At 40.5% G+C, this 19,414-nt stretch overlaps 1 protein-coding gene across 2 annotated transcripts; it reads right to left on the reverse strand.

Moving 5' to 3' along the window:
* Window positions 1-1,494: 1,494 nt before the first annotated feature.
* Window positions 1,495-17,362, reverse strand: SLC18B1 (solute carrier family 18 member B1). 2 transcript variants are annotated; one of them, XM_053381940.1, is made up of 14 exons: window positions 16,277-17,362; window positions 14,690-14,829; window positions 13,291-13,386; window positions 12,208-12,281; window positions 11,395-11,542; window positions 10,467-10,623; window positions 9,100-9,236; window positions 7,967-8,068; window positions 7,351-7,442; window positions 6,198-6,293; window positions 5,467-5,541; window positions 3,470-3,563; window positions 3,326-3,375; window positions 1,495-2,069 (listed from the first exon to the last, which is right to left on the reverse strand). In XM_053381940.1, exons 1-14 carry the CDS (start codon window positions 16,308-16,310, stop codon window positions 2,003-2,005), a joined length of 1,362 nt encoding a protein of 453 aa, XP_053237915.1. In that variant the 5' UTR covers window positions 16,311-17,362; the 3' UTR covers window positions 1,495-2,002. The 2 variants fall into 2 exon arrangements, with proteins under 2 accessions (XP_053237915.1, XP_053237914.1); XM_053381939.1 differs by lacking the exon at window positions 3,326-3,375.
* Between the last annotated feature and the right edge of the window lie 2,052 nt (window positions 17,363-19,414).

The following is a 19,414-nucleotide window of genomic DNA, read 5'->3' on the forward strand; positions in this document are numbered from 1 at the left end:
AAGGCAATTTAAGGTGGCATGCAGGAGGGAGGAAAGGTTAGAAGCCCCATTGTGCAATTTCTTGTGAAGGGTTTCTGTTGATGAGACTCATTTAGTTGAATCCCACCCTTTGTTTTTATGGGGCATTTTTTGTATAGCTTTGTACGCATTCTTAAACAGTTCAAAAGTGCTTTTAAACAAACACCCAGTGTGCCACTGAATACGTTCAGAGCTAAGGAACTTTTCAAGACAAGAGCAGAGCTACAGTCTGTCCTTTTGCACAGAAATCCTCTCTTGCTTCGCTTTCATTTCAGCAGGCTACGTATAGGTAGGAACATCTGTTTGGTTGCTGCTATTGCTAACAGTTGGGAATTGGAAACATCTTGCCGAGCTACTGAAAATCCTGTGTGTACACAATCTCTTAAGGGACCAGGGGTATGTGTCTCAGCAGAAAGCATCCTCCTGTGTTCTGACAAGTTTCAACAACATCCTATTAAATATAGAACTAATATATTTAGGGAAACTCAAAACTTAATGCCATCTTGGCAGAGCCCCACGATCCACTTGTAGAACGGCAATTCTGCCTGCTAACAGGAGTCATAGATCTACCTTCAACAGAAGCCAGACAAATTTATGGCTACATTGAATTAGATTTTTATTTGCAAGGTACCCACATGCATATTTCCTCCAAGCCCTCTTTCTTATATAATGTCTGCTGGAAGCAGTGTCAGACTAGAATCTTGGAGACCAGGTTCAAATCCCCAGTGAGCCATGAAGCTCACTGGGTGGTCTTGGGCCAGTCATGTTCTCTCAACCTAACCTACCTCACAGGGTTGTTGAAGGGATTAAATAAGGAGGTGGAGAACCACGTATACCACCTTGAGCTCCTTGGAGGAAAAGGTGGGATATAAATGCAATGAATAAAATAATGTTTTAATGTATTCTAAATCTTTTTGTTGGAAGCCACCCAGAGTGGCTAGGTAAACTCCACCAGATGGGCGGGGTATAAATAATAAATTATTATTAAATTATTATAATTAACAAAGCAGGAAGCAATGTTTTTCAAATGAAGAGGACAGTTCTACACCTTGCAAAAGGAATGTGTTTTTCTCTTTTATTGAAGGTAATGGGGAAGTCCACATTTACTGGAGCTGAGCACACACACTGGAATGCAAAACAATTCTCTGGGGTTAGAATGTGCATGCAATACAAGCAGCTGGAGCATGATGAGGGCATCTAAGGACACTGCCCTGTTTGCACAAGGGCTTCCACTTGTAGAATTTGACTTCCCCTTCCTTTCCCCTCTCTCTAAATCCCACCACCAATCCGCTCAGGGGGGCTACAGTGAACCACCAGAACGGAACAGAACTGGGGTGTGTGGAGAAAGAGAAAAGGGAATGGAAGTTCAGTTGCACAAACAAAAGGTTTTGCATCAAGGGGACGATTTTGCTGGACACAAATCAATTTCTCAGACAATCAGTAATTTTCCACATTCAGAAAAAAGTACATATAAAACAGCTTTTAGTGTTCTTTATTTTAAATTAGCAGGCAGACAAAAGTTTTAGGTCACAATATACCTTAAAAAGTTTCTAAGAATATTAATCTTTTAAAAAAATATTAGCAAAATGCCCTAGAACATCTCACACACTTTCGAAGAAACTAAGTTTATTGAGTGCTGACAATCGGTGATATTAGAATACAAAAGTAGAGCATTACGGAACATATTTCACATAGTGGAATATATTATTTTCACATTGTGCAAAGTACTTTTGTCCACCAGGCAACCTTGCTGCTCTCACGTAGAACCAGCCCAAAGAGGTCTATCACACGACTGTCCAAAAACACAGGCATTCCCTCTAGAATCAGAATGCCACAGTACAGCGGTCAAGAACCTACAGCCCACCATGTGGCATGAGGCAAAGGTGGCCACCTTCAGTTGCTTGCTTGTTTCTTGCCTGTGTATCAAGCTCCTAAATGATCCGTACAAAAGTAGCTTTAAACTGGCAGCAGGGAAGGCTTCCAGCTACGTTGCACTTGGCAGAAGATGAGCCCTTTCTTCCTCTGTGCCTGGAAGGTTTTGGGGATGGGATCTGCGCAAAAGAAGAAAGACAAGGTTCGAAATGTTCTCAGTATCCACAGCAATATTAAAACAGAAAGGCGAAATAAATTTTTTAAATGCCCACAAAAAAATTGCCTATTAAAAGGGAAGAAGGCTATAGAGCTGCAAATGGATTTGTGTTGCCTCAGTCCGGTTTCATATTCTTCCTTCCTCTTTCTTTTGCAAACCATGATTTAGTCTTAGTGGCTGTGATGACACACACGGTTTTACGCACCACCACGACACAGCATTATTTGGACTTGAATGTGGGGGGGAATCAAAACAAGTTGTCACAGCTAATATGGCTAAGTGCCAGAGCTAAACCAGCCAATGCCTCAGTCCCAGGAAAAATCTCTCTCCCTGAAGCTGCCTTGAAGTTGCTGTTGGGAACTTCCCTCCTGTGGGAAATAGCAGCTTTAGATGAAAGATTTTGTTAAGTTGTGGGTGAACATATCAGACGACACAGCGATTCTTCAAACAGCTCTTGTTTATTCACAGGCCAGGACAGAACTGAACTGAAGGGCTCAGTCAGCCTGCTTATATAGAGCTCCAGTACCACGTTATTGTAACAACTTTCTAAAACTATCCAATCACTGAACGTCACTTTCGATCCTTCATTTGCATAACTATCTACAGTATCCCCCTGCTGGCCCAGGGTGAGAACTTCAGTACATAACAGATTTCATCAGGATTATGCCATGGCCCCTATCCTGATCAGCTTCCCCCACCACCACCAGCTGTATTTTGATAGAAAACATAGCAGTGAGGGGGGTATCCCAACTGTGGAATCGTCTCCTCACAGAGGCTCGCTCAGTTCCTTCTTCATAGGGAGGGTGCCTTTTTTAAATTCACCCAGGCCTTTGAAATCATTTGTAATCTGGCTTCTGACTTATTGTGTATTTCTACTGCTGGTTCTCTTTTTCCTGTTAAAAATATTGTCCCCACTCAGCCATGAAGTTCCCTGGGCAACTCTGGGGCAGTTGTGCTCTCTCTCAGCTCAACCTACCTCACAGAGTTGTGGTGAGGAAAAATGGGAAGGGGCTTTGTATGCTACCTTGAGCTTCTTGGGGGGAAAGGTGGGCTATAAGTATAAATAAATAATTTTTAGTTTACAGCAAGCTGAATAATCCAGAAGTGTAGCAGGAAAGACTTAACAATTTGCTCAAATGGTTCTTTGTAAGTTTAAATGAAAATAGTCATTTCCCCCTTTAATTCATTTTTTTAAAATAAAAAATGTAGTCACAGTACCTTCTTCTGTGCAAGGCCTCGTAGATATAATATATTGCAAGAGCTAACCCCTGAAGAGAAAACAAATAGTATATTTGCAATGTGCCACACTTTCAGATACAAACATAATAAAAGCTCATATCAAGAAAACACTGGTTTACATACACTTATCAGCGCAAATCCACCCTGTATGGCTGCAGCCCATTCAAAACCCAGCTTGTCGTTTAGAAATCCACCTAATGTTGGACCTACAAAAGACCTAGGAGAAGGAAGCGAAACACACATTTAACGTAGGTCTGAGAAAGAATGACCAATGCAGCTTGCACAGACTTTGCATCCCGGGTTATGATTCAAGGTGCTTTGAAGAATTTGCACCACTTCTTAAGAAAAGCTAAATGAAAACATCCCTTCCCCCCAGTATGGGCCACTGGAAGGATCCCAGGTAATTCTGCCCCCTGCCAGAGCAGCAGCTGCTTACTATGCTCTGCAAGACAGGAGACCAGAAAGGTGTGGCTAGCCCAAGACATAATAAAAGACTGGTTTGCATAGTTAGTGCCCCTAAAAAAACATGTTGACAGCTCAAAACGTGTTGAGTTTATAAACTATTATTACATTAGTCACTCTTAGTTCTCAATGGGACTTCACTTAGTCAAGAGTAACTTTTCACAAAGTGCAATTAACTTATCATGGATTGAAATTCCTTCCTGCCCTTATCCTCTGCTCCACATCACTAATCACCTCTGGATCCAGATAAATTATTTTACCTAGGTTCACATCCACACCACACACTAGTGGCCAAAATTGTGGAAACCTTTTGGGAAAAGTGTATTTCCGAGGTTCGATGGCTCATAACACCCGATTGGCTCTCTAACACTCATGCTCATTGGCTACATTCAAATGAGGGAAAACTACTGCATATCAGCCTAAGCAAGTTGTGCTTCCTTTTTCTTTTGATAGAATACAGAAAATTGAACAAACTTTGTTGCATGACATTCTTCATTGAATTATCTTTCCATTGAATAATTTCATGGTATTACTCCAAAAAAAAGTGGTGTTATGAGCCACCAAACCTCAGAAATACTTTTTTTCCAAAAGGTTTCCACAATTTTGGTATATTTAAAGCACATTTTTACCAATCGAATAGCTATGGCTTCTCCCAAAGAATCCTCAGAGCTGCTGTTTCCCCCCTTATAGAGCTATAATTCCCAACACCCTTAAGAAACTACCGTTTCCCAGGATTCTTTGGGGTGGGAAAGCTTTGCGCTTTAAATTTAGGTTGTGAGTGTGTCCTAGAACACCTTATGCCGCCACAGAGTCTAGAAATGCATGGGCTCAACCCAAACGGCATAACAGGGCGTGCCCCTAATCAAACAACTATAAGAATGGGTGACCTGGGCATGCCCCCCTTCTTCCCCTCCCCTTGGTCAAAACAGTTCTGCGTTCTGAGCTGTGCTCGTGGTCAGTTGGATCAAGTCCAGTATCTATATCTAGAAACAAAAAGGTCTTTTGAATTATTCAAACAGAGGCTTAGAAATGTGTGCTAAGAGTCTGAAAGGGCCCTTATTTTTACTTGTATGATTTCCCCTCTAGTTTCTTCCCCATTGTCACTACAACACAGCCAGTGCTGGATTTACGTAGAAGCTAAACAAGCTATAACTTAGGGCCCCACTCTCTTGGGGGCCCCAAAACATTTTAAAAGGGGGGGGCTGGATGTACATTTCCAAAATAGAAGATAAAAAACAAATAAAATAAAATAAAACCTACACACAGCAACAGTGTTTTGTGTAAGTAATGGGCATATATAGCATATATTCAGCACAAAAAACGGCGACAATTTGTTGTTGACAAAGGACAGGTGGACATATAAAGGGCCCCATTACCTTCGGTAGCTTGGGGCCTCATCAAACCTAAATCCAGCCCTGCATACAACACTCACATTCTTATACAATGAATATTTTGGGGGTTTTCTCCAATGGAACTCTTATTTATGTAACCCACGTAAACTCATGTTTTGTACTCACCCCACCCCCACCCTCAAACCTACTGAGACCTCTCCTCCTGTGAGTGAGCAGGGTTACTTTGGCTCTGTAAGTATCAACACAGGGAGAAGAGAGGAGTACATGGGAGTGCAAATGATAGGCCATCCATGACCTTATACATACCCAAGTGACCATACTGCGCTGAAGAGTCCAGATACCAGGCCTAACAAGCTTAATCCTTCCTCAAAGCCATTCTCACTGCAGGACAAAAGGCAAACAAACAGATCATTTCCAAAGGTACCAACTTTTCATTTTGAAATGCAAGTTTTGGAGCTCTGCAGCTTGGAAGACAAGTCATAGAATCACAAAGTAGCAGCATCCAAAACAGACCTGCCTTGTCTTTCAAAGGCAGCTGCAATCTTTCCTGCAGGGAGAATAAAGGAATGGAGTGCTGTCTCTTCAAAATCTTCTCTATGCCCATGAAACCACATCTCATTCTGTTATGAGACGTGGTTGTGGCAAGCGTAAGGTACCACACTGGTACTCCAGTGGGAAAGGGCTCATTAGCTCAGGGAGGGAGGCTGTTCTTCTAAAAAATAAAAGCACTGCCATCATCTTAATTCATATGTTGTCTTAGCTTTGCATATGAAATGGGGTGGAGGAACCTGTGGTCATTTGGATGTTACTGGGCTGCAACTCCCATCATCTCTGAACTTTGGGTCATATTGGCTGGGAGTCCAACAACATCTTGGAGGAACAGACTCTCTGCCTCTCAATAGAAAGTATCCTGGCACAGACCTATAATCATCAAAGGAATTCACTACAGAATAAGGGAACCCTATTCCAATTCGCTTGCAATGAGCTGCCAAAGAATAACATTTTTTTTCAAAGTGTATGGAGAGACGATAACTTACTATGCATGATTGAGCATTTCAGGGAATATCGGGATACCGCTCATTCCAAGGGAAAAACCCATCAGGACCAACATTAGAACAAAGAGCCAGAGTTTGCTGAGGGAGGGAAATCAAAATCCTAAAATAAGTTGAGGAAACGATGCAACATTCCTCATTTGGAGGAAGGCACTGGATATAGATTTAATAAATAAAATAATAAGCAAACACACACTTCATTATACCTTTGATTCATATACTAACATTTTTTTTAGCATTGGTAACAACATTTCTTTTATAGGAGTCCCTCCCCCCCTTGTAGTATTAGTAATAATATATTCTAACAACAATGTGTGTTAGTGACTTTTGCTAAGTTGGTTTATATAAAATAAAAAAACAGATAAAATCAATTAAAAGCCAAAATGTTAATCAATAATGTAGAATACAAATTTCCTAAAATGCAATTGCGATTTTGTTAGTCACAGGCAGGCACCTGAAGTTCTAGGCTAATCGTCATGATTTTTGGACTGTGCTGAACATACAAACCCTTCATAATCTCTGAACTCCATTTGGGAAGCAGGCAGCTTCCCAGATATAGTTCAGAGATTATGTTTGCCATGAGGAGTTGAGTTGAGAGGCGATGTGTGGCATGACAACAAGATGCTGCTATGTCACCTCCATAACTAGCTCAAGGAAAGGACCTCAAATCTACCTCCCACAGAATGAGAAAATATTGTTTGTCAGGGCACTCTGGGCATGAATTGGGAAGGCCAAGCTTGAATCTGTGGCATTAACTGCTGGGATAACCCCCATTTACCCTATCTCCCAAGCTCCTTAGACACAAATGAGATGGAAGTAAATGTCTTCATTTTTATTTCAAAAAAGGGGGTGCATGCTTCTAAACATTTCAAGTTAAAAGTAAGAGGGAAGGAATACCAAAAGCTCAATAGTGCACACTCTTTTCTTGGCGGAATAAACAGCAGGCTGTGTACAGGCTGAATAAGGTCATAAGGGGACCACATATATGATCATATGTCAACAGCTTTTGGGTACAAAATATGAATATTTGAGGGCAGAACATACACTGCCCTGCTTACTGATTTCTGAATAAGTATGAAAGCTTCAGAAGACGGGCAGACTGCCAGTGCCAGAGACACATTCATCAAGTGTGCATTACCTTTCGATGTGCAAGATGGGAGCTGGTCCTAACATAAAGTAGCATAATGCTGTCAGGATGCCTCCAAAAATCATTAGCCACTTCCTTAAGTACTGCAAGAAACAGAGAAGTGGAAGACTTGAATTTTGTCAAAATAACTACATTTGAATTAATTCAACTGACAGGAGGAAAAATTATGTACTTTATAAGTGTCACTTCATATTTCCTAAGGCAGAACAGTGACATTCAGGACAGACTGTGATGCACAAACAAAACCAGCATCCAGCCTCATGGTCTTTGGGATTGATGGAGTCATTTCAAAACCGGTTGGTTTTCCAGCTTTCTATTGTCACTGCAGCTTTTACCCATTAATTTAAAGTTTTCCCTGTTCATTTGTCTAAAGGGGGCATCTGCATTTTGCAGAGGTTCCAGGACCTAGAACATTCACCAAAATCTTACATAATAGGCAGTGGGATATGGCTTGGCTGAAATGGGCACCAGGCACCACTGTTTTTACCCACAGTGAGGCCTGTGGGATTGGTTGTGTTTTGACTTCAAAACAGGAATTTCTAGTTCTGAAGCCTATTGAACTTTAATCACTCTATAACGTAGAATCACAGCAGGATTTTGAACTCACCGGCAATTTATCACTGAGAAAACCAAGCAATGGTGAAGATAAGGAATAGGAGAGTGCTAGCCCCAAGAAGACCAATCCCACATAACCAGCAGGCAATTTGAACTAGAAAAAGAAAGCAGATTTTTTGATATTTCATAAAAATAGCATCTGACCCTCAGTAAAGTTCATTGTTGCAGCAGGGCAAAGTTAGATTTACAAGCAATATATTCTTATGCAATTTATACACACACACACAAACAAACATAAAAATGAAAAGGCAACATTTGTGCATTTTTTAAAAGAAAAACTTGCAACTTTTTAAAAAAAATACTACTGGGGGGGAACGGGGGGGATAGCAAAAATCTGCATCTCCCCCCCCCCCCAGTTTTCCCCCAGGCCTTCCCATCTCTAACCTCAACAAAATTGGACAAAATGAAAAAGTTCATTGGTAGAGAAATGGGGTCTTATTTAGAAGTGAAACAAGCCCCAACATTTTAATGTTTTCAGTTTTTGCTGAATACTTTTAGTTTTCTCCAAGATTAGCCTATTTAATCTCTGCATTTAAAGAATCTTGTTCTTTAGTTTTAAGACTCTTTTATCATTGGCATGATGTTTCACATTTTTTTTCTGTACACCGTTCAGATATTCCTTGTGTCTGAAATCAAACAAATTATACTGGAACACAAAGCACAACTTTGTTATGAGTAACAGATTTATTTATTTTAAACCTAGTACTTTAAAAACAAAAATAAAACCAAATAAAAATTATTAAGAGTTGTTATCTGCCTAGGATGCAGCAGAAAATTGCATTCGTTTTTATTTCACTTAGGCTTTAGCATTATGAATGCTAAGAATGTCCACTAACTCAATTAACTTGGCTCCAGTTTGCAGTTATAGAGAGGAAGAGCTTGCCATCTGCTCACCTGGCTGAGCTCTACCTGCAGCACTGCATTTCCCACTCCACTACTTCATCAGCCTACTTCTGGCCTTAAAGCTACAGGACAGCAACTGCCATTAGGACACCTCTTGCGACTGACCCTTATGGAATTCCCACCAGGACCCTTGCAAAATTGACAATCTTATACAATCTTAGTTGATTTTCATAATTTTAGATGAAGCATTTGTATGAAAGGCTTTCCCCCAATTGCACCTACCTTTTTCAAGACAAATAGTGACATGGTAGGATCCAGAAAGCTCAAGCATCCACTTAGTGTGAACATAGTTAAACAGAGGAAAATAACTTTTGGAAGAACAACAAGCTTCCAGAATGAATCTTTGCTAGGAGTGGAATCTGTAACAAGACAAAGAGTGACATTTTGGGCAGGTTATTTATTTTAATCACACTCGGTATGAATAACATGTTACAGAATGGGGTAGGGCCCTGCCCCAAAGGAGCATACAATTTTTAAAGTTGACACTGGGAAAACAGAGGAAGACAAAGGAAAACAAGACTCCTGAGCAAAGTTAGCAGTCATGGGAAAAGCTTAGAGATTGTCTTATGGATCCCTAATTGATTAGAGACCAGGAAGCAGAAAGTAGGAATAAATGGAGTGGAAAGTTCTTGCAATAAAGAGTGAACAGTGTGTCCCACCCCTCCACCCCCACCTCCTCAATACTAGTAGGCACCACTATTTTTTATATTGCTCATAAATGATGTAGACTAGAGGAAGGAAGTGAATACTGTGACAGCCAAGTTCATTGACGACACCAAATTATCGGAATAGCAAAGAGCTCCGAAAGGATCTCTTCGCCCTAGGGGAATGAACATTAGAATGCTGGCTCAATGCAAACAAGAGCATACTGGGGCACATTTGGGCAAAAAATATCCTAACTTCATACATATATATCAAGGATCTCTGAGGTGGAAGCGATTACTAGGAAAGCAATCTTGGGGTTGCAATGGCTAGCTCAATGAAAACAGAGCTAATGTACGGCTGCAGTGAAAAGGGCAAATTCCACAATTGGGATCATTAGGGAAAGAATTGAAAACGAAACTGCCAATATCTTGACTTGGGCCAAACAGGTTTCTCAGGCTTTCAAAATGCTACAAAAACCTGCATCAATTTCATCTCCAGCTTTAACGTACTTCAAAAGTATCACAGAAACGCACAGAAAGCCACTACCTGCAACACCCAAAGGGACTTTTTACTATGCTTTCCAGTCCTGTCCTTTGGCAGGGAAAATAAAGCAAAGCTAGCATTCAGGATAGACTGGAAAAACCCTCCTGAGTATGCATGTTTTTTGGGGGGGTTTTATTTGCTATTATGTTATGTATTTTGTGTTTTATACTGTGATGTTTTGATGAAGAATGGTATATTCTTGTTGTTTTTGTTATTATTTTATAATACAAGGGCTCTGTAGATTGGGCACAGCTATTACCGTCACCAGTATTATCACAGGCGAGAGGAAAGTTTCCTACATTAATGTGTGGAAAAACAGGCTCCAAGAGACAATCTTCACAGTGGAGAATAGGGAAGTTCCAACCCAATTCGAACCGAAAGGCAATAAAGACACCACTTACCATATTTTGGTAAGAGGAACATGTTCAGCGGCACCAGGATAAGCACCAGGCACCCAAGTACAATGAAAGGGACTTCATAGCCAAAAGACTGGTACAAAAAGCCACCAAGAGGCGGGCCCAACACTAGTCCCAGTCCAGTAAAAATTTCAAGGCTGCCCTTAAAAAAAGAAAGAAAGGACAACAATGACATCAGATCAGGTGGCCTAATTGGTGCAGCAGGACAGAATTAGTGATAAGTACAAATTTCATTAGCATCAATGAAGTGCTAAGTTTTGCTTCTATGAATGTATTAACTATTTTTCCCCTTGGCTTATGGAGCGTTTGAGTATATATAAACCTTTAATCTCTTTTTTTTAAAAATAAATCTTTACCCCAATGCCAAAGCACAAGCTTGTTTTCTTAAAGTAAAAGGGGGTGGAGAGAACAACAATATTGGTCCAAGCTAAGCTCACATGATGTAGTGAAAGCTATTATATACTATCATCTAGTCATGATTTTTTCTGGTTTGGTGCTATCAGCATTCAGCTAAAAGGTCAGCTCTTAAAGCAACAACACAGACCTGCCTTTGTAGTTTAGTTACTTGTGATTGTCATGCAAAATAAAAACGTCACGATCTTAACATCCCTCACCAAATGAAACTTTCCCAAGTTAATTTCAGTGTATTGAGACGACACCCAAGATGTTATTTGTGTGATGCAGGTCTCCTAGTCCCAAGAGGTCCCAAGAGCATCTGAAGTGTTAGAACTTCTGCTTCACAGCCAAAAGGTCACAGGTTCAACCCCTCCCCCCTTTTGTCTCTTCAGACAGGGATGGAAAAGACTCCAGCCCAGAACCCTGCAGAGAATGCTGCCACACATTTAAAGCAGTATCATGCCACATTACCTATTAACTGTGATTACTCAAAATCAGCTACTGGCTTCATACATACCATAACTGTAGCAATGTTGTTGGGGAAAGCCTTTGCTAGAATAGAAAACGAGGCTGTTATGGCTGCGGCAAAGCCAATCGCGTCCATGGCTCGAACTACAAAACACAACCCTATGAATATCGGCCCATCGGGTGCTCTGTCCAACATCCTAAAATCAAAAGAAAAGTTAATACAGCTCCTAGGCCTCTTATGCATAAACATCTAGTACAGTGCTCTCATATAATAGACATGTTGGCAAGGCCCTCTTGCGTAAGTAGCGAAGGCTGCACCTTATGGCAAGTATTGGGTCAAATCTGCTTGGCAAAGTTGTCGTCTGCAGTGAATCCATAAAAGATATCTGAGAAAAGAACTGCAATTAAGCAAAGGTTGATAAGTTAGGAGCTGCTTTGGACAAGACATCAGGCATCAACGAACAGACCCATAACCAATGTACATTTCCACTTTTTCGGGATTTCAAAGGAAAATGTACTTTGGAGTGAAGCAGAATCCATATCCACATCTTGAGCCTGTGTCCTTTTGCATGTAAGAGTTAGGAGCTGCTTTGGGCAAAGCATTTAAGTAATCTTTTGGATCATACAAACAATGTATAGATTTATATTTCTTAAAGCATGGAAAATTTTAAAATGCAGTTCCAATAATGGCCAAAAATATATAAAATATTAACAGATGCTATATCCTGCCAAATATATAAGGTCCAGGAGAACAGCAATGGTTTAGGCCCTAGCTTACTGAGTTGAAGTCTTGTATAAAGTACTTTTAATAATTTTTATTTTTATTTTTTTAAGATGCATCATAATCCCAACACACACTCACCCAAAGAGAATTGTGGCAACTCCCGAGATGAACATTCCAGCAACAAACATAAACTTTGCACCAATCTGTACAAGCTGTAAATTACAAAACAATAAAGTTATAGCACTTCTGCAAGTTTTATAGAAGTTTTAGTACTCAAATTTACTGTTCTTCCTTCAGTTTTTTATGAAAACAAAATTAAAAATCTGTGAGCTTAACGTCTGCCCACTCTACAGATTTACATCCAGCTCATTATCACACCTAAAAATATTCTAAATGGATAAGTGAATTAACCTACTTTCACAACAGCAACAGGTGCAATTAACTGTTACAACACTCTTTGCTGCCGATACTTTCCATGCTGCACCACAGCACTACCATTAGCTAATAAATCCACTGCAGTAGTCCAAATACAAAGGTCAAGTCATCTGTCCAAGAGGGGATCACAGGGGGTGAACCTGCCACAGCTGGAAAAAGGCACTCCTAGCCACCAAGGCTACCTGAGCCTCCAGTGACCATGTTGGATCCTCCCAAGGTATAGATCTATTCTGTCCAGGTGACTACAACCCTGCCCAGAACAGGTTGCCTTTATACCTCCTGGACTCAAGATCTCGCCACACATAACACCTGTGTCTTCTTAGGATTCACCTTCCATTTATTGTCCCGCATTAAGTCCATCACCACCTCCAAGAACTGGTATAGCAGATGGTGGATGAAGCTCTATGGGAGCACATTGCTTCAAGCCACATGTCTCTTCATTGTCTGTACAATTCAGGATAATGGGTATTAGGCTATAGTGACCTGGATTCATTGGGTGGCATGAATTTTACAGACCTCCTGTCTCATCACATTCTGGGATCTGCTGAAAGGACCTTTCAAATGAGACAGACTGAAAGGTATTCAAAGTAACGACTCCATAAGCATGGAAAACCCTTCCCTTTAATTTATGGCAATTCATTTAGGAAGCTTGAGATTTTCTAGATGTGTTAGAACACCTTAGTAAGGATGTACACAGGCAGCAGTTTAAGATAGTCAAATGAAAATGACATTGCTCTTCTGAGGATATTCGAAGCTTACATTATGGAAATTGTCAAACATACTTACATACTTTCCCATGATCAAAGAAGTCAAGAAGTTGAATAAAGCAAAGCATCCAAAAATGAGTCCAACTACAGTGTTACTGGCACCTTTCTTTTCTGCCTTAAACAAGAAAAAAAGAGGACTCAGCTGCACAGATGCAAATAAAACACTTTAAATGTGTTGTAAAGTGTAATATACAAATAGTGAGCTATGCAAAATTCAATGTATTTTAAAAACTTTTTTTAAAAGCATTTTTACAGCGTTTTTATGTATGTGTGGATTCCACTAGAGAAAAGGTTTCCTTTAAACACAATGACTTGGAACAAAAAAATCTATGTCAAGCCAGAAATACCGGCAGTTAAAATGGCTTAATTGTTACAAAACGTTGCTGGTGGACATTGGAGTTCCAATTCAGAAGTCTCTCAAGTCTCCCTTAGTATTGACAAGGAAGTCCAAAGAAACACTGTAGCAGAACAGCTGGCTTGCTGCTGAACAACCCTGTGGTTGTGGATCTATGAATCTCTGCACCAAATGAATGGGGGGAGGAGAGAGAGAAAGCAAAATTCACATGAGCAGAAGTTTGTAACAGACCTGCAATCTACCAGGCACTTAGCCAAGGTGTTTTATTTTCTGAAGAAGAGAATGTGCCCTGCACCTAGTCCACCCCACATGCCCCATATCTGTTTATATGGCATTTATTATGTATGGGTTCAAAGCTGCTTCCCACACTGCATTTTATACACAGGGTGTACGAATGCACCTACATGAAAAGTAGAAATCTAAATATTTCCTACCACCGTAGAATGTTGTTGGTGGGACAGGTCTCTGGGAAAAGGTCTAGCAGAGCAAGGATGGGAAATCTGCAGGCCTCCAGAAGCTGTTGGACTCCCAACTCACATCAGCCCCAGAGCACGGCCAATGGTCAGGAACTCAGATGACAACATTTGGAGGGCCACAAGATCCCCAACCCTGGCCTAGAGAGTTCACAACCCTTCAAGTATTATCCATGAGAACAAATGGCAAAAAGTGCCTTCAGACACTTCCCAAACAGAAGATTTTAAAAATTTATGGGTAGAGGAATTGTATTCACCAGCAACATTTTGCAGTTTATATGTTGGGATTTCTTTACATCGAACACCACAGCACATTTTCCTCTCTAACCTTCTCTTCCTCCCAACCCTCCTTGTATTCCACCCTTACTTTTTATGATTCTAATTATATAGTGTTTCCTCCCTCATTTTTCCTTATTTGCAGTTCAATGGAAAATTGCAAGGAAAAACCCGATTTTTAAAAGACGATGGGAAACAAGACTTTTGTTAGACATGTTGCTGGGCAAAGTGTCATCAAGCAATTCTATCAAAGGCTTCATTTAAAAAGTTGTAATGATGTAAGCATTGGATTGCCAAGTTGTATATCCATTTACCTCTCTTGGGAAAAAAGGTCCGAGGATTGAGTAGCAAATCATTGAACTGAAGTTGATAGATGCTGTAGCTACCAGTATAAATATCTGTTCTTTAGAGAGCCTTCGGGATTCTTCAGTTGCCACCTGTGGTATGTCATTGTCTTAGAAGGAAAACAATATATTTCTTAGAACGTAAACAGCAAGATAGCATATGACTTTAAAAGTAGAAACAAATACATGTACAGTTTTCACAGGTTAAATTAGAAATATAAAAAAGTTCAAGAGTCCAATGCAATTCCCTTTGATCCACTTGCACCCTCAGAGTCCAGTAATCTGGGCCAACATTCTAAACAAACTTGTGCTAAAAGGGTAGAAATAAGAAACTTATTAAGTTGTAAAGTACATATTAGGTTGTATTTTTGTTCTAGCCTGAGAAAGATCCACATGCTAATTTGCTAAGAGCTTTTGAAACTCAAGTCATAGAGTTTCAAACATAGTGAGCTGGAGATTATCCTTGAGGTACTAGCTTTAAGTTTGGCATAGGAAAGGAGAATGCATTTCTATACATGCATTTTGTCCAAATTAGTAAACTATTCTATTCAAAAGACCATTTCTACAATGCTACTGCAGAAAGCAGATTAATATTTGAGAGTGGGGAGAAATGAAGAGACAAAACCTGGGTTTGACCTTTGATTAGCCACACACACTGCTTTATTCCATAACCTACCTTTCCGGTTTGGTTGTGTGGATAATGTATGAAAGAACCACCCTGAGCTCCATTGAGAAAGGACCACACCTAAGTCTAATAGTACAATGAAATAAGCAACATGTGCAGGCTAGCAGTACAGGGGTCTAAAATAGCTGTACCTTGTTACCTTCATGTTCTAATGTAAGATAAGCCCACATGCAATTGCAGTTTCAGTGGGTGTGTCCTACTGTGATTTAATCATTTTTTCAGGGAGACTCATGTCATTTCTACTATTCAGATATTTTTACACACTCAAAACTTAATACCACCCCCTTTTATTCACTTCATGGGGAATAAAATTGGAAGGAGTTGGCTCAGGTGGGGGAAAGTAACAGCCTAGTGCTATGTACGTCTACTCAGAAGTAAACCCCAATGAGTCAAATGGGACTTACTCCCATGTAACTGTATACAGTTAGGTAAAAAGGCAGAAAGTCAAATTAATGAGATGTTGAAAGGAAGCCTGGCACAAATTAGCTCTCTAGCAACGTATATTTACCAGAACAAAACTGCCCCGTCATTGTATATAACTCCACAATTAAAAAAACACGGATTAATTGTTGGGATTATAGCCAATTTACCTTGTTATTTTTGTTTTGATTACCTTGTTTGGAGTGTAGTATAGCAAAAGGCTGCTAAAGCATAACTAATTGCATGCGAGTTGCGACCCTATCACCCTTACTTGTGAGTAAACTCTAAAACCAGTGGGATACATTTCTGAGTAAGTGTGTAGTAGGACAACTCGCTATTAGGATTCAATCCCGCCCGGGGATTTGAAGATAGAGAGCGTGGGGAGAGGGAAAGAGACCTCTCGAAGCGACGCTAATCGAGCAGCAGCATTTTCGGAGCATTTTTACACCCACCTGGAAACTCGCGCGTCGCTTCGGGGCTGCCCATTGTAAAATAAGGAAAAGGGAAGAAAAGGCTGGATGCTGTAGCTTCAGGCAACTTCCTCCCCCCGCGAGAAAAGCGCGATGGCTCCCGGGCTTTCCACAAGTAACAACCGGATCTTCCCAGCAAGGAGGGGCAACGACTTCAGCTGCTGCGACCCAGTAGGTTCAAGCCCGGGGCATCCACTCGGCAGAACGGTTTTGCCGGGCGGCAGCGAGGAAACAGCTTCGGAAGCAAACCGGCGCCGAACTCTGATCCCGCTCCGGATCCCGGCAGGCTTCGCTTCGGTTAGTTGAAAGCTGCGCTCGGAAGTTGCCTCATCCCGCAAGCTTTCCTCGGAGTGGGGGCTTTTTAAAGGCGTAAAACTTCCTCCTCTGGTTCAGCCACTGGTACTGTTAGTCTTTGATCCTGAGGCCGCTGGGAATTTTAGAAGTGACCCTGCAGCTGAAAAGAGGTTTTTTTTCGTTTTTTATGACTTAAGACATCCGTAAACTGTCTTGCTGAAAATTTGATGGAGCTGTTTCAGCGGGGCTAACTTGGCTGAGACTGCAAGCATGCCTGATTTCGAAGTGAGACCCATTGAAGTCGATGTATCTTACGTGGGTGTCTTCAACTCCCAAGGTGCAACCGACCCATTCGCGACAGTGATGTAAGCAGCTCATCTCTGGTTTCAATGGTCATCCAGAAATGTGATGTCCTCCTCTGGAAGGAGCCAATGTATTTCCATGGCTATTTTTGCATGCCTCTGGGCAGGGGGTGGACATGGTGACCACAGAATAATCAGAAAGCTAAAACAGACCTCATTTCTTCTATATGTGAAGTATCTCCAGCAAATGTCTGAACTGCATTGTGGAAAACTGCCTAGGATGGAGAGCTCATATGGAAGTGTGGGTAACACCTCTCTGTGGTTTCAGCCCAGGAGCAGTTCAAACATTTGTATTCTCAAAAGTGCAATGCACATGCTCTCTGATTGCCACTGTAATTCTAACCAAATGGTGTTGAGTCCAGCCTTGAACCCACTTCATCAATGAATTTTGTTTCCTCTTCCATAAATGTAGGAGCAGAGCTAAGTGCTGTGTTTTTCATTTCATGATGGCAACACACCTCTAAGACTATATGGCAAAAATGAACTTTTAATCAATGCAGCCAATTTGGCTTCGGAATCAAGGCAGCTTCCCCACCCCATTTACAAAACATCCAGCCTTATAAAAAGTTTGCTCACTTCAGAGTTTGCTCACTATTTTGTGATATTTTGGTTGGTTGCACTAAAATAATTCTGGGATTTTCCAGAATAAATGTGTTAGCTTAAGACTTAGCTATGCATGTTTCAGCCTCATTAGTGTGTATTTTTCTGTCTCACTAACAAAAGCTCATTTATTTGGCACACAGACTATTGTACCAAGAGTTGATATCACTGACCTTTGCTGTGATGTAAGTGGTATTGCTTCACCACATTGCTGCTTAGGAGTGGCACCTAGGACTTCATACACACACACACACACACACACACACACGTATAATGTATTTAAATTTTCAGGCCTAGAATGGTTGGCTTACTTCTGCAGTTATATATGTGTACAATTTACTCACAGTGGAATAAAGTTTTTTTAAAAAAAAATGTGTATCTTTGTAGGATTCATTTCTTGGTTTGAAAATTCCCAACCCTGTAATTGGGCTGTTTTATATTCCAAAGTCCTGTCATCAAAATGCCTTGCTTCAAAATGAGTGGCAGGCCTTTAAACTACTATCTGATGCACCAGGTTCTTGAAATGGGGAGGGATGCACTCCCACTTCTTCTCAAGCATCTCATTTCTTTTTGAGCAGTTGTAATTGTGTCTGGTATAACTTCACCACCCCATCTCCTTCAAATCCAACCCACTTGCATGCTAGGCTTTTAAGCTGCAGCATACTATGTTTTTTCAAGTTACTGCTGAACATGAAACACATTAAAAGATTCAGCTTTTCAGTAGAGAACAGCAATATTCCAAGTATGTCTGTTTTCCATCACAGATAGACAAGAAAAGATAAGAAAGCCAAAGATGTTTAGTAGAAATAAAGTAATGAAGACACTTGGTGGAGATTCAGAGGTTATCAAGGGTATTAACTCTCTCTTAGTTTTCTCTCTAAAGCAAAATATGGTCAATAGTATTCCAAGTAATGCTGTGCCTCGTTAACATAATGGAAGAAGCAGAAATTCAAAACTGCAAGGTCAGATCAGAAATAGTTAATTGCTTATTCTGTATCACTGACTTTATAATCAAAGGCAGAATTGTTAGTTATTGATAACTTGTTAAGGTCAGTGTGCATTGGAAGTTTGTAGGGATTAGTTTTGTTTTTATTCTGTGTGTATTACTGTTAGCCAGCTTGAGCATCTTTGGAATGAGAAGGAGGATAGAACTATTATTTTTTAAAATAACTTGTTACCAGAAGCAATTTGGTAATTTTAGACTCTGCATTAACTGACCTTCCAGCATGGGCGTTGCCAGGCTTTTTGTGGGGGGGTGGGGCAGAATTGACGTGATTGGTCAGTTAGTTAAGTATTTCTATTGTTTGACAACCATGCCTTCCAGAGGGTCACCCCTTTAGGTGGCCATGTGTGTTCCAGAGTGTGGTAAGCCAGCCCCATTTGGGGAGAGTCCTACTCATTCTGCTGGCTAGACATCTGCCCCCAAATCATTATATGATGGATCAGGAGATATGAGCTGCCTGAAATCCTGAACATGCTTACTTAAAGCAAATTGCATTGAAATGAATGCTCCTCTGTCCTCCTTACTCAAGATGACTTAATACAAAGCAATACAATGAATGATTTGCATGGTATATGTGTTCAGTGATTTACCAATACTGTACCAGGATGCCTGTGTTACCAACAACTGTTTTGTGAATTATAACTGCCTATTGCATAATTACCATTGACTACACTTTCCTTGCTGGTATGTTGTAAGTTGTCTTGACTATCTTTTAGAAAGGCAGGATATACTTCTTGATAACAAATGAACTTGTCACTCAGAGGGTTTTAAGAATACAAAAAACCAGAACCTTCCTATTGCATGTAGCAGAGTGTACTCAAATGTGTGTGTACTTTCTAACACAATGTACAGCACACACAC

The sequence above is a fragment of the Podarcis raffonei genome, chromosome 3 (assembly GCF_027172205.1).
Source record: "Podarcis raffonei isolate rPodRaf1 chromosome 3, rPodRaf1.pri, whole genome shotgun sequence".
NCBI classification, from domain to species: domain Eukaryota; kingdom Metazoa; phylum Chordata; class Lepidosauria; order Squamata; family Lacertidae; genus Podarcis; species Podarcis raffonei.

What these genes read in the sequence shown, in the direction of transcription:
- SLC18B1 (XM_053381939.1), bottom strand. Translation starts at nt 16,310, where the DNA reads ATGGGCAGCCCCGAAGCGACGCGCGAGTTTCCAG. An exon ending in AGCGACGCGCGAGTTTCCAG is followed by an intron (nt 14,830 to 16,276) that starts GTGGGTGTAAAA and finishes TTTCCTTCTAAG; the next exon opens with ACAATGACATACCACAGGTG. An exon ending in GTGGATTTGCGCTGATAAGT is followed by an intron (nt 2,070 to 3,469) that starts GTATGTAAACCA and finishes TCTTTTGCGCAG; the next exon opens with ATCCCATCCCCAAAACCTTC.